General features: G+C 56.4%; 1 protein-coding gene across 1 annotated transcript; it reads right to left on the reverse strand.

Moving 5' to 3' along the window:
* Positions 1-12: 12 nt before the first annotated feature.
* LOC100836928 (polygalacturonase inhibitor 1) lies at positions 13-1,242 on the reverse strand. The gene has a single exon (XM_003581302.3). The coding sequence runs from the start codon at positions 1,167-1,169 to the stop codon at positions 174-176; it is 996 nt and encodes a 331-aa protein (XP_003581350.1). The 5' UTR covers positions 1,170-1,242; the 3' UTR covers positions 13-173.
* Positions 1,243-14,188: the final 12,946 nt, after the last annotated feature.

Consider the following 14,188-nt stretch of genomic DNA (forward strand, 5'->3'; position numbering starts at 1 on the left):
CAGATCAGGGCATGTACATAACATTTTCTCTTGCCCTAAAAAAAACATAACATTTTCTTTAAAAAAAGGGCAAGTACATAACACGATCTTTTTACCCTAAAAAAACATAACACGATCTTTTTTTTTGAACGGGTATAACACGATCTTTTTGGGCACACGGTGACCTCAGCGACCTAGCACGGCGGCAACGGAGTCCCACACAGGCACCTGTTGTGCTCGTACGCCGCCGCCTTGAACCGCCCCATGATCCCACCAGGGGGTATCTCCCCGCAGAGCCGGTTATAGCTGAGGTCCAGCCTCACCAGCCTGGACCGCGGGAGCGAAGCCGGCACGCCGCCGTAGATCCGGTTTCGACTCACGTTCAGAAACAACAGGGCCTCGGGTATCTCCACGCCGATCAGGTCGAACCGCAGCTTGTTCCCGGAGAGATCGATGTCAGACACCGCCTTCTCCCGGCGGAAAAGGAACGACGCGTCCCCCCTGAGCCTGTTGTTGGCCACCCTGAAGTTGATGAAGTAGTCCTCGCGCCCGTAGCTCCGCGGGATCCTCCCCGTGAGCCGGTTGTTGGACAGCGTGAGGCCCAGCGGCGACTCGCGGGTGCCGCCGCTCACCAGCCCCGGCGGGATCCGCCCGACGAGCGCGTTGTTGGACGCGTCGAAGTGGGCCAGGTGCGGCAGGTCCTGGAAGGACATGGGGATCCTGCCGGTGAGCTTGTTCTGCGCGAAGCTGACGGAGGTGAGGTTCGTGCGGGCGAGGGACGCCGGCAAGGGGCCCGAGACGGAGGTGCGCATGATGTTGAAGATGGAGAGGCGCGACAGGTTGCCGAAGGAGTCCGGGATGGGGCCCGTGAGGCCCGGGATGTTGTCGATGCTGATGGTCCGGAGCCGGTCGAGGTCGCCGATGGCCGGAGGGATCGTGGAGGTGATGTTGACGCCCTCGAGGAAGATGGCGACCACGCGGCGGTTCTGGTCGCAGAAGGCGTGCGGCCAGGTGCAGTGGTCGGTGCCGGGCTGCCACGACGCGAGCGCGGCCTGCTCGCCGAACTGCGCCTTGATCTTGAGAAGCGCCGGGAGGTCCGGGTCGACGTCGCCCAGCCGCTGAGAGAGTGTCGACGAGGTGAGTTGGAAAGATGCCATGAGAAGGAGGAGCAAGACTACGTGGTTGCTCATGGTGATCGTCTGATTGATCGAGCTGAGCTGGTGCTTGTTGAGGAGAATACCAATGTGGTTTTGTAGGAGGTCTCCAAGTCAGCTGGATTATCTTGCAAAAGACTGGTCAACTGAGTTGATGTGATTATGAAGGCTTCGAAATTTGGTCAAATTATTTTGATGAGTGGCTTGGTGCGTTTGCAAGGGAGAGTAACATGCGTGGTTTCTTGCGACCCATTTTGTAAGTGTGCCATCAAATCTTCGATTGCGGCAATGGTTTCCCACGGTCGGCGTCACTTTTGTTGTTCCAGAAAACAACAGGAGTACGGGGTGCCAATGCTCGATAGCTCAAGTGCGAGAATAGTATGTAAGGTGTATGCCGGCTTTATAGCGAAGGTCGTCGTACACTTGGACAAATTGACACGTCGACATTTTTTTAATAGGTTCAGTCGACTCTGCCGGCACGACTTAGTCCTATGTTAGGAGAGGCTTCGAGGGGGTCGTTAGCCGGGTGTTTGGGCCGAACTCGTCTTCCCAAATCACCTATGGCGAGAGATCTCTAGGGGCCGCCTCGGACTTGGGCCGAACTTGTCTTCCCAAGTAGCGAGGTTGGAATACCCTCGAGACTCTAACCCGATCCCTCTACTTCGGGTCGAGGTCGTACTAGACGGCCCGGAACCTCGAAACTAGGCTTCCTAAGTCGCGTCCTCGAGGTCGAGTCGAGACTAGGCTCGACTCAAACACTCGAGAGCGGGCTCTTTAGGTTGCTCTAGCCCTCTCCCCTTTGATCTTATTCCAATGGAGTGTCTCTGATACATGCTCCCATGGTGGAGTATTTATAGCCTAGGGGTTCATGACAAAAGACCATGTCTACCCTTGAGGGAGGTGGAAAGTGAGAGCAAAGTGGTAAACTCATTCCTACACCTTTCTTGGCTCCTACTCTAGCTCTTCTTCTCCTTTGACCATGGCATGAGAGGCTTGACTCGTTGACTCCTTTGACCAGCACGTAGTTGGCATGACTACGCTTTGTTGGTGATTTGACCGGTCTTTGTGATCCGTTGACTTGGTCGTTGCCACGTAGGATTACGGCCCGGCCCATGCAAGAATTTTATTATATTACAACAGTAGCCCCCTTGAGCCGGAGGCATTGAGAATGCTTCCGGGTCAACTTCAACGTTTATGGTGTGCTGAGATTCTTCTCCCGATACCTGGAGCGTAACTCTCCTTGGGGCGAGACATCGGCTAGGTAGGTTTTCACGAGGAAACCGGGCCTAGGTGGGCTGCTTTGTGAGATACTCGTAGTTTCGGGAGTGACCTTCGAGACGTTGCGTTGGGGGAGCCACCGGCTAGGTAGTCTTCCTCGAGGAGGAAGATAGACCTAGGTGGGCTTGTTACACAAAACTTGTGGTTTTGTGAGCTTTTGGCGTATCCAAGGGCTCCTGGGAATTTTCCTGCGGAAAATGAGGGCCTTAGAATCTTCGGTGCGGAGAACCACCAGCTAGGTTAGTTTCTCGATGAGAAACCAAGCCCAGGTGGGTTCCTTCGCGAGGTTTCGCCGGTCGTGACGTCTATCTCCGAAGAAGTAGATACTTCCGAGGTCTTCCTTGCGAAAAATCATGGCCACGAAGGTCTTTCTTGCAAAAATTTGAGGTCGGGGGACTCCCTTTGCAAGATAATGAAGCTGCAAGGGTGTACTTGTGAATTTCGGATTTTCGAGCCGCCAAGGGGCAACTTGTGATTTTCCACATTTTGGGGGGTGTTTCTGGAAAGAAACCCTCACTCTGGGCCGCCCATTGCGCCCGGGCGTACTCCTGGGCCACGCTTGGCCTCATGGGCCTCCCGAGCGTGCGGCTGCATCCGACCGGGCCTGGGAGGATTCTTCTCTTCTTCTTCTTTTTTTTTGTGCTCGTTACTAGGCCAAGGATTGGGCCGAGGCCCATCTGGCCCAACCGACCGGCGTACCGGTTGGATTTTAAGTGGGTGGATCAGACGGTCTGGGGCGCCCCGTAAACCTAGATCCGACGGTGCTGGTTCATCTCCTACCTTCGTACGAGGGGGAAGAAAGGGTCTTGTCCTCCTTTCCTCTTATGTGGCGGCTCCGTCACCGGGATGACGCCGGCGGCCGTGCAGTGCGGCCAGAACGGCTAGGGAACGGGTCCCTCGGCCTGGGCCGCCTCCTTTTTCCCTTTTCCTCCTCTCTTTTCTCTTTTGCCCTGCGCCCTTTGTCCCTTGGTCGGCTTTGACCTTTGTCCTGTTGCTGTGACCAACCCGACCGGCAAGGAGTCGGGCCCGGATGTTGAGGGGAGCTTCGGCCTAAAATAACGGAGCCATGGAGCACAAGAGGGGCACAACCCACTCTCGTTTTCCTCCCCTCCGGTGCCGAAGACGCGACCGTCCGATCCACCCAAAGGATGAGTAGCTACTCCAACGGGTTGGTTAGCCCACTGTCGGTGCTGAAGATCATCGATTCGTCGTGGGGATCAAGATTCCGCCGGGCGCCGGGCTTCGAGCGTTGTCGGTGTTGCTTGTAGTTTGAGCCTTGTCGTGGTGGTGCTCGGGTGCTTTCGTGTCCCTACCGAGGTAAGCCATGGCTGTGGAGCCCTTTTCGCCACCTTTGGGTGCCGCCAATGTGGGGCTTGGCGCATCTCGGGTTGAGCCGTAGGAGGTCGACGGCCTCAGTCGTTTCGTCGATCACGTGGAGGGCGTGATCCGAGTGGCGCGAGTGAGCGTTGAGAGGGCCGGGAGTGATCATGCTCCAGGAGCCGTTAGGCGTGGGCGCGAGGCGCGCGCGAATGTTGGTGTGGGCGCGGCTTCGACGAGCGCAGAACCGGCGATGCCGCAACCGGCACGGGCAGGGCTGCAACACGTGCAGCACGGGGTGACCGCGAGCACGGCGCGCGGGGTGCGACGCGGGAGCTGCCAGGGCGCGCGCGGTACGCGTCAGGCGGAGTGCCGAGGGCGCCGTGGGCGTAAGGCCGTGTCGGCACAGGGCGAGCCCAGGGTGTTTGTCATTTGGCCGAATACCTTGCAAGTCTCTCTCAGCCAGCCTCCCCCTTCTTTTTTTTTTTGCTTTGGGCTGGACCGGCGGCCGGGCAGTGAGCCTTTGGACAGCTTCGGGGCCTCTTGCCTGCGCGCCTTGGGCCGGCGGCCGTGCGCGCGAGGCTTCTGGGCCCTTTCCCCGTGGGCTGAAGCGAACTGAAGGATGGCGGGCCGTGGGCCGCGGGGGTAGGCAGGCTCCCTCCCCTTTTTTTTCCACTGGGGTAGGTCCGTCCGGCTGGGCCGTACTCGGGCTTTGGCCTTCGGGGGGATTCTCTCCCTTTATTTGGTAAATGGTGATCATGCGTGACCTTGCGACGTGGATTTTCCCTAGTTGCTTTCCTTAGGATTTTTTTTGCAACTTGTACTAATCCCTTGGCTCCTTCATGTAGGCGAGATGGCGGGATCCGATGTGGAGCGTCGTGACGGCGCTGGCGGGAGCATCGAGAGGGAGGCCTCCCACGGGAGCAGTGCCGAGGCACGAGCGTCCAGAAGGGGGGGGGGGGGCAAGCCACGGAGATCAAAGAAGGTCACACGCTCGGAGAGAGGACCTCGGCCTGAGCCGTATCGGGCCACGCCGGGACGGGTTCCCAACATCCTTCGGGCGTCGGTGACGACCGAGAAGGACTTGTCGGACCTTGTGGAGCCGGGCTACTTCCGCAAGGGTCTTGCCTCGCTTCCTGACGAGGGTTAGCTTCGACTGGAGCCGTAGAGGCATCGAGGGCACATCGTCGTGTTTACCAGCTGGTTTCATGCCGGACTGTGCCTGCCCGTACACCTGTTCTTGCTGGAGTTCCTGGATACCTATGGTATCGAGTTGGCGCAGTTGCTTCCTTCGGCGATCCTGCGTCTGAATGTGTTCAGGTGGCTTTGTGAGACCGCCTTGCGGGAGCCTCCGACCATGAGGTTGTTCTTGTTGCTGTTCACCGTCCACGTGGAGGAGCGCCGCACCCCCGACGAGAGTACTTGGAGTGCCTTTGGGTCGGTCGCCGTGATGCTCTGTCCCGGCTTCCACGACGGGTTCCTCCTGATGCCGGCCAAGAGCGCGGTGCGTTTGTTCGATGGGTGGGACTCGCAGTGGTTCTTCCTTGACGTTTCGGAGACGAGCTTGCGTCACTCCGGTAGGCTCCCTCGACACTCTGGGCCTGGGGGGCTTCGGGATGTCGTCCGTCCCATGGGCACATCCTTGGTCGAGGAGTTGGAGCTTGCCAGGATCAAGTCGGCTTGTTCGGAGCGTAGCTTCCGCGACCGTCTCGAGGAGATGGTGATGGCGGGCCGCTTCGTGATGAGGGCGCGACCACAGGTGGAGTTGGGGATCCCCTTGGCTTTTCGTCACCCACGCCGTGCGACTAAGCGTGAGTTTCGTGACACTTGAGTCGTTGCTTCAAGTATTTTTGTTTGCTTGACACTAACCCAGCTAGTGTTTGTGCTTGTTTTTCAGCGGCTTTCTCTCGAGAGAAGGCAGCCGTGTGGGCTTCCCAGATGGTTGGACCGTACAACTCGGTGGAGCATCGGGCCTACGTCGATACCATCAGAGAGCGGGGATGCCACAACGTCGTGGCGGCGTGCTTCGACGACTCGGTACCGATGCCCCTGGATCCCAAGATCGGGAAGCTCATCAAGGCCTGCGAGCGGTACTCTCGTCTTGCGACTCCATCGATGATCGCCGTTGGTTCTCACCTTCGAGATACTTGTGGGAAGGTGAAGCCTCAGGTTGTGCTTGGGTTGGGTGTGCCGGTGGCCCCAATGCCCAAGATCCCTCGACCTCCAAGTTCACGCAAGAGGAAGGCTCTTTCTCCTGACCTTGCCGACGTGGCTGAGTCGAGGTCTCCCTTGAGTCCATGGACATGCACCTAGCCGGGAAGATCGACATCGAGAAGATCCTGCCTCCGTCGCCTCACGAGCGTGCGGTTTTCGCCCAGAGGAGCGGGCTTCAGCTTGTGGTGGATACCTCCTCGGAAGCCAGCGGCGCGGGTGTTCCGGCGTTCTCTTTGGCTCGTGGGCCTGTCGAGGAGGAGCTTCCTGCCACCGGTGAGCGCGCGCGTGTTGAGCGTTTTAATTCTCTTTCGGGAATGTTCTCACGGGGCTTTCTTGTCTTGTTTCAGGTACGGGGCCTGCGGCGCCTGATGCTCCTGAGGCCGAGCCCTCGATTCCGGAGGAGGGAGAGGTGCTTCCGAGGACCGAGGGAGGAGTGAGAGACCCGCTCGAGGCGTTGGAGTTTGTGAGTCCGCTTTCCTCATCTCCCTTCCTGCTAGGTCTATTTGAATTCAAATAGATAAACCCTATTGGTTTGAACATCCAAAGTTCAAATGGGTGAAAACCCTAGAGTTTAAATTGAAATAAAATCTTTTAAAGCCTTTTGAGATTCAAATTTGAATTCAAATATGCAAATGTGGCATGATGCTCATGGATGCAATGCACATGTAAGAATTTGAAATTTTGGGATGTTACATTCGGGCCGGTGTTCGCCCCTCATGCTCGCGCCCCCTCGGACAGCCGTCCTGAGGTGGTCTCGCTCCTGCTTGCCCAGGCTTCGGAGATTCGAGAGATCATACTCTGTTTGAAGGGCTCCCCTCAGCCGGATCTTCCCCCGTGTCGTACGACGGACAAGGCGAGTAGGGTGCTCACTTCACAGGTGGATCTTCTTGAGCCCGCCGTGAAGAGGTGCCTTCTGAGTACGGGTGCTCGACTTGTTTCGTCGACAGTCACAGCTGTCCTGGACGGTGGTGCCGGGACGAGTGGGCTTGAGGGTGAGATGACTCACGAGGCGAAGAAGTTTCTGGCAGACCAGGGAGCTCCTCTTCTCGCTCTGGCTCGACGCTTCGTGCGTTGCCTTGAGCCCGCTCTTCAGGAGAGCGACGGTGGGGCTTGAGTCTTGTTGCCTTTTGAGGCGACAAGGTACCCCAGCTGCTTACTTATGCAATGTCGCATATCCACTTATGACATAGCCTCATGACTTGCATGTTCTAGGCTTAGACATAGAGGTTGTAAGGCAGCTTTTTTGATGTGTTTCGTGCTTTGCTATGTAGTCAACATTGTCGTTAATGTCAACTTAGCTCGACATGTATTTTCTAATATTTTCACCATGTAGTCAACATTATCGAAAATGTTAACTTGGCTCAACATGTGTTCTTTGGAGTACTATATTTCCTTCTTGGCGAAGTACTATATTTCCTCAGTTTATACAGCTTGCGATCGTTCGCTATGATCACACTTTTGCGTAATCAATTGCTGTCACCGTTGGGATACAACTTGGCTTCGGTCCCTTAGGCCATGGTTATGAGCCATGGATCCTAGTATCCTTGTGGGGGTCGCTATCGATACGCCGGTAGTGATCCAGATGTTTCGACCTGCCGTTCGGGGAAATTCATGCGCAATTTCCCCTCTTCCGACTTCAGGAAGCTATGCTTTCCCGCGATTATTTTGGAGCTTCCGGCCCTCGAGGGACTCGGTTCTAGGCGGATGGCCTCGAGGCACGCTAGGATCCACCAAGGAACGGGTCGCTGGTTAGCGACTTATGTCCGAAGACATTTTTAGGTGACGCCTCAGCCAACGTAGGCCTTTCGACGTCCCTTGGTGAGCGGCACCGGGGCAGCGACTCGGTTTTGGGGATCGTCCCTTCGCGACATTGCCGCTCGACGGGGTTCCCTTTACGAAGGTGGGTCGTATGAGTGTCTCGTGTCACTCTTATCAAGGACTTGTTTTTATTAATCCCTCGCTTGCTTGTCTTAAGGTATGGCCCAATGCACTTGCAAGCCTTATGTAGACGTGGTCCCATTGGCGCTTACGATCCCCCAAAGTTTCGTGGGGAAGTGGCCTGTTGGGCGCTGATAGTCTTCTTTCGGGAGCAGCGAGGGTCGTCCTTGATGTTCCTCCTTAGGCGTAGAAACGCCGGAGTTTGTCGCCATTCTAGGCATGGACGAGGTTTTTGCCTTTCATGTTCTCAAGGTGGTATGCACCATTGCCCAATAAGTGTGGCGATGCGGTATGGTCCTTCCCATTTAGGGTCGAGCTTGCGCTGGAGTTTTGGGTCGACGTTCTTTTTCAGCACGAGGTCTCCTTGGGACAAAGCTCGTTCCCGCACCCTCGTGTTGTAGAATCGTGCAGCGCTCTGCTCGTAGATGGCGTGCCTCATGAGGGCTTTGTCACGAGCTTCTTCCACAAGGTCGACGGATGTCCTGTGATGCTCTTCATTTTCGATGAAGGCGAGTGGAGTAGCTTCTTGGAGTCTTTCGACCCGAGGTGAGCGGAACCGTACCTCGGCGGGAAGGACTGCTTCGGCGCCATACACCAAAGAGAATGGTGTTCGGCCCGTGGAACGGCTTACGGAGGTGCGTATGCCCCCAAACCACGCTGGCGAGTTCGTCCCCCATGCTCCTCTTGCCTTGATGGCCGTGTGTTCTACCCTTCGGCAGAGTCCTTGGAGGATTAATCCATTGGCTCTTTCGCATGTGCCGTTGCTCTTGGGGTAGGCCACGGATGCGAAGTGCAGCTTGATCTTGAGGCATTCACAAAATTTCATGAATTCCGCACAATCGAACTGTTTGCTGTTGTCCACGGTTAGCTCTCGTGGGACACCATATCGACATATGATGTTTTTCCAGAAAAAATTCTGGATGGCCTGTGACGTGATCTTGCCGAGTGGCGCAGCTTCTATCCATTTGGAGAAGTAATCAATCGTCACCATGAGGTATTTGCAGCCCCGATGCATGCGGGGAAAGGCCCGAGAAGGTCCATTCCCAGCGTGCAAATGGCCAAGTTATTGGGATATTCTTCAGGGTCGTCACCGGCGCGTGGATTGACTTAGCCATTTTCTGGCAACTTTGGCATCTTCGCAATATTGTGATTGCGTCTTGCACCATGATGGGCCAATAGAATTCCTGCCGTAAAGCCTTTGCCGCGGTGGCTCTTGGCGCAAGATGATGTCCGCACACTCCGGAGTGGATCTCCTGGAGGAGCTCAACCCCTTGTCGGGGGTTATGCACTTGAGTAGCGCGGCCGCACCCTTCTTGTAAAGGATGCCGTCGAGGAGGACGTACATTTTTGCTATTGCAAGCAGAGTTTTTGCGCTTGGGCGTTCCGCCTCCTCATCCACCTCTCCTTTCAAGGTGCGGATAATTGGCGTCATCCAAGAGGGTGGATTGTCGATGACCATGCTGGTCTTCGAAGTTTCGTCAGAGTCATCGACTTCTTCTCCTATGGATGGGGCACGGATCACCTCGAAGAATGCGCCGGGTGGCAGCGGTTCCTTGGAACCGGCCGTTCAGGCCAATCTGTCGGCAAGGTGATTTTCTCCTCGTGGGATGCGTCGCGCCTCCATGCCTTGGAAGTACCGTTCCATCTTGTGAACTTCTTCAATATACTTCTTCATCGTTTCATCAAGGCATTGATATGACTTGTCCATTTGGTTTATCACCAGCTGGGAGTCACCTTGGATGAGAAGGAGTCGAACACCCATGGCCTTAGCCAACCGGAGTCCAAGAAGGAGTGCTTCGTACTCCGCCATGTTGTTGGTTGCGTTGAAGTCGAGGTGGGCGGCGTAATCCAAGGTTTTCCCTTCGGGGCTGATGAGTACGACTCCAGCCCCAGCACCGTTGAGGCGCTTGGAGCCATCGAACCTCATTATCCAATGTGGTTCGGGGGGCCCGGCCTTGGGCGACGTCTCTTCGGACGGGGCTAGCGGCGCATGAGGACCTGGGATTTTATAGCCGTTCTCACGGTGAGCTGCAGCGCGAAGGGAGCCAGTTCCGTTGCCCATTTGGCGATTCTCCCGGTGACCTCCTTGTTGCCGAAGACTTCTTTGAGTGGGAACGCCGTCGACACCATGATGGTGTGGCCAATGAAGTAATGACGAAGCTTTCGAGAGGCCATGAGGAAGATGTACGGCTGATCGAGCAACGAATCGTCCTAACGCCACCATCCTCCCTGCTAGGCGCTGCACGTCTTTGACGGAGCGAGGAGGCTACATCTCTAGGATGGCCTGAATTTTTTCTGGGTGGGCCTCAATCCCCCATTGGGAGATGAGGAAACCCAAGAGTTTTCCTCCTCGAACTCCGAACGTGCACTTCTCGGGATTGAGCTTCACGCCATATTTGCGGAGGTTGTTGAAGGTTTCTTGCAAGTCTTCGGCATGGGTATTCGCCACTTGGCTTTTGATGACGGCGTCATCAACGTAAACTTCGGCGTTTCTCCCCAACTGTTCTTTGAGGATGAGGCTGACGAGGCGTTGGAATGTTGCGTCGGCGTTCCTCAAACCAAAAGGCATTCTGCGATAGTAGAAGGTGCCAATGGGAGTGATGAAGCTGGTCTTCTTCTCGTCTTCCTTCCCATGTGGACTTGGTGATACCCCGAATAGGCGTCCAAGAAGATCAACCTCTCGCATCCCGCCGTGGAGTCGAGTAGCTGGTCGATCCGCGGGAGAGGGTAGTCGTCCTTGGGACACGCCTAGTTCAAGTCGGTGAAGTCGACACACATCCGCCACTTGCCGTTGGCTTTCTTCACCAAGACCGGATTGGCCAACCACTCGGGGTACCAAACTTCTCAGATGAGTCCGGCCTCGGAGAGCTTCGCAATTTCTTGCTTGATGACCTCGCTTCGCTCCGTGGAGAGTTTCCGAAGTTTTTGCTTCGGGCGCCTTGTCGGACCTTACGGCGAGTCAATGTTCCATGACGTCGCGTGAGACTCCTCCCATGTCGGAGGGAGACCAAGCGAAAAGGTCGGAGTTCTCGCGGAGTAGGTCGATGAGCTTCTTCTCGAGCTCGATCGAGAGGTCGGCCCCGATCTTCATGACGCGCGTGGCGTCATTGCCGGAGATGCGTATCTCCTTAAGCTCTCCCTCAGGAAGGGGCTTAGGGATGTAGCGCTCCGGGTGATCGGTCTTGGACTCCCCTGTGCCCGAGAGCACGTGGACACTTTTGGATGCTTCTCCCTTCTCGGCGCACTTAGTCTCGTGGCGATATAGCGTCTTCCTATCGGAGGATTGCTCACCACAGACCGTGATCACACCTTTTGGGCCCGGGATCTTCATGCATAGGAAGTTGTGGTGGACGGCAGCGCAGAGGCGGTTCAAGGTCGTTCTGCCAAGGATGGCGTTGAAGCAGGCCTCCATGTCCACCACGTCGAAGAGCACGAGCTCGATCCGGTGATTAGTGGCATCTCCGAGAGTCGTGAGGAGCTCAATTTGGCCGAGCGGCTGGATGGACTTGCCTGGGACGAAGCCGGTTAGGGGGTAAAGCGATGGTTGGAAGGAACCGTTCTTGTATCCTCCTTGTGGATCCATCAGCTTCTTTAGCGTGCTCAGGTACAAGATGTCGGCGGAGCATCCACCATCCACAAGTATTTTCTTGAGCTCACAATTTGAGACGATGGCCGTCATGAAGATGGCGTCGTCGTGTGGGAAGCGTATCCCCTTAGCGTCTTCTTCGGTGAAGGAAATGAGTACACTCGCCCACTTGGGTGGTGGCGTTCGGGTGAAGGTTCTAACGACGTTGACTTCGTGCCCGTACTCCTTGGATTGCCTCTTTGACCCTCGGCCTGTGGCGGAGCCCCCGAGTATCACCCCAACATGGTGAGCGGGTTCTTGAAACGGGAGGTTCTCTTCCTTGGGCACAGAGTTGGCAAGGAGGACGTTGGCGGGGTGCGGAGCCTCGGGCGCCTTCTCGTCCCTGCGTCGGGCTTGCATTCGTGCTTGGAACTCTTCACGAGCTGCGATGAGGGTATTACACTCTTCAGTGCTGTGGCTCGCCGAGTTGTGGTTGAGGCATCTTCCGACGCCTCCCTCGGCGGTGCGAGGAGGCTTCTTGGGCTGCCAAGTCTTTTGAGACGAGGTTTGCCCTTCGACGACGAAGATCTTTCGGGCTTGATCGCCTGGCGCCTTCTTCCCCCGCCTCCTCTTCCTTTTGGAAGATGGTGCGGATGCCTGGAGCTCATCTGATGAGGGAGTCCCTTCGGGCGCGCCGCGTGACGTGTCCTTCTTGGCGATGTCTCCATCTTCGCCCCGAGCGTATTCTTGCAAGATTAGGTAGAGCTCTTCGGTCGTCTTTGGAGGGTTGCGACTTAGAGCGCGATTCATTTCTCCTTGGAGAAGGCCTTGCATGCAAGCATCGATCACGGTCATCGACGGCGGGTTGGCGATTTGGCTTCGGAACTTCACAAAGCGATGGAAGAAACTTTGGAGAGACTCTCTAGGCCTTTGTTTCATGGCGTAAAGCTCGTGAGCTTGCACGGGTTCTTTGAAATTTTCATGGAAGTTGGCGATGAAGACCTCCTGGAGGCGCTCCCACGAATGCATCGAATTTTTCCGCAGGTTATAGAACCAAGTTTGCTCCATCCCGATGAGCGCGAGCGGGAAAAGGTTGCACATCTCGGTGGGGCCTCCACCCGCCGCTCGTATGGCGGTGGAGTAGACGTCCAGGAATTGAAGAAGGTTGGACTCTCTGTCGTATGGCCGTATCGTCGGCGTCTTGAAACTTGAGGGGAAAGCCGCGTCTTGGATGACCCCCGTGAGCGGGTTACAAGATGGTCGGCTCTCCGGCGACGAGATCCTCCTTTGTCGGGGTCACTCTCATCCTAGAAGGATCACTCGGAGAGGGATCTCGGCGTCTTCTTGGAGGGTCGGAGCATCGGCGAGGATTTTTTTCCCCGCCGGCGAGGGCTCTGGACTCCGCCACTTGCTCGTTTCCGTGCACGCTGTGATCTCGTTCTCCGCAGGGCACATCTTGAGGCAGAGCTTGGTTGCCACCTTGTTCGGCCCCGGGGGGGGGGGGGGAACAAGGGGCGCTTGCGGGGCGCTCGCAAAGCGAGGTTGGTTCGGAGCGTGTGTGACTTGGAGAGCACCATGCGGCGGAAGTCCCAAATATGGGTGGTACTAAGGAGCTCCATGGGCGAGCACTAATGGAGGTAGTCCCGGGTTGGAGGGGTCGTAAGCCGGGACTCCTTGGTTTTCCGGCGCGAATCCCCCTGATGCCACATTGTTTCCCCTTGTAGGCTCCGAGGGCAAGGTTACTACCGGTTGCAGGGGATGCGGCACGAAGCCCATTGAACAAGGCATACCGAGTTCCGCGTCCCTTGCGGGGGCGGTAACCGCAGGTAGCTCGCCGATCCTTGCCACCACGTCGGTGAGGACCGAAGGACCGCCTACGACGGTTCCGAGTGTTTCGGCTCCTTCGGGGATGGCCGGGAGCAGGGGTGCGGCCACGACTTCCGTCTTAGCGCCCATGCTTGCGGCGACGTCCGAATTGGTGAGAATTTCTCCTTCCTCGGGAGCCCCCGAGGCGTTTGTTTTCTTTGTTCGTAACCATGTAGATTTCGTGGCAAGTTGGGCACCCGATGAAGTAGACTTCGTCGGTGTCATCAAATCTTCAATTGCGGCAAGGGTTCCCCACGGTCGGCGCCACTTTTGTTGTTCTAGAAAACAACAGGAGTACGGGGTGCCAATGCTCAACGGCTCAAGTGCGAGAATAGTATGTAGGATGTGTACGCCGGCCTTACAGCGAAGGTCGCCGTACACTTGGACAAGTTGACACGTCGATATTTTTTGAACAGGTTCGGTCGCCCCTACAGGAACGACTTAGTTCTATGTTAGGAGAGGCTTCGAGGGGGTCGTTAGCCGGATGTTTGGGCCGAAATCGTCTTCCCAAATCACCTATGGCGAGAGATCTCTAGGGGCCGCCTCGGACTTGGGCCGAACTTATCTCCCCAAGTAGCGAGGTTGGGATACCCTGAAGACTCTAACCCGATCCCTCTACTTCGACTCGAGATCGTACTAAACGGCCCGGAACCTCGAAACTAGGCTTCCTAAATCGCGTCCCCGAGGTCGAGTCGAGACTAGGCTCGACCTAAGCACTCGAGAGCGGGCTCCTTAGGTTGCTCTACCTCTCTCCCCTTTGATCTTATTCCAATGGAGTGTCCCTGATACATGCTCCCCATGGGGGGTATTTATAGCTTAGGGGTCCATGACAAAAGACCATCGCTACCCTTGAGGGAGGTGGAAAGTGAGGGCAAAG

The sequence above is a fragment of the Brachypodium distachyon genome, chromosome 5 (genome assembly GCF_000005505.3).
Source record: "Brachypodium distachyon strain Bd21 chromosome 5, Brachypodium_distachyon_v3.0, whole genome shotgun sequence".
NCBI lineage: Eukaryota > Viridiplantae > Streptophyta > Magnoliopsida > Poales > Poaceae > Brachypodium > Brachypodium distachyon.

Bases quoted from the DNA above. Each gene is read 5' to 3' on its own strand.
- LOC100836928 (XM_003581302.3), bottom strand. From the start codon at position 1,169: ATGAGCAACCACGTAGTCTTGCTCCTCCTTCTCATGGCATCTTTCCAA.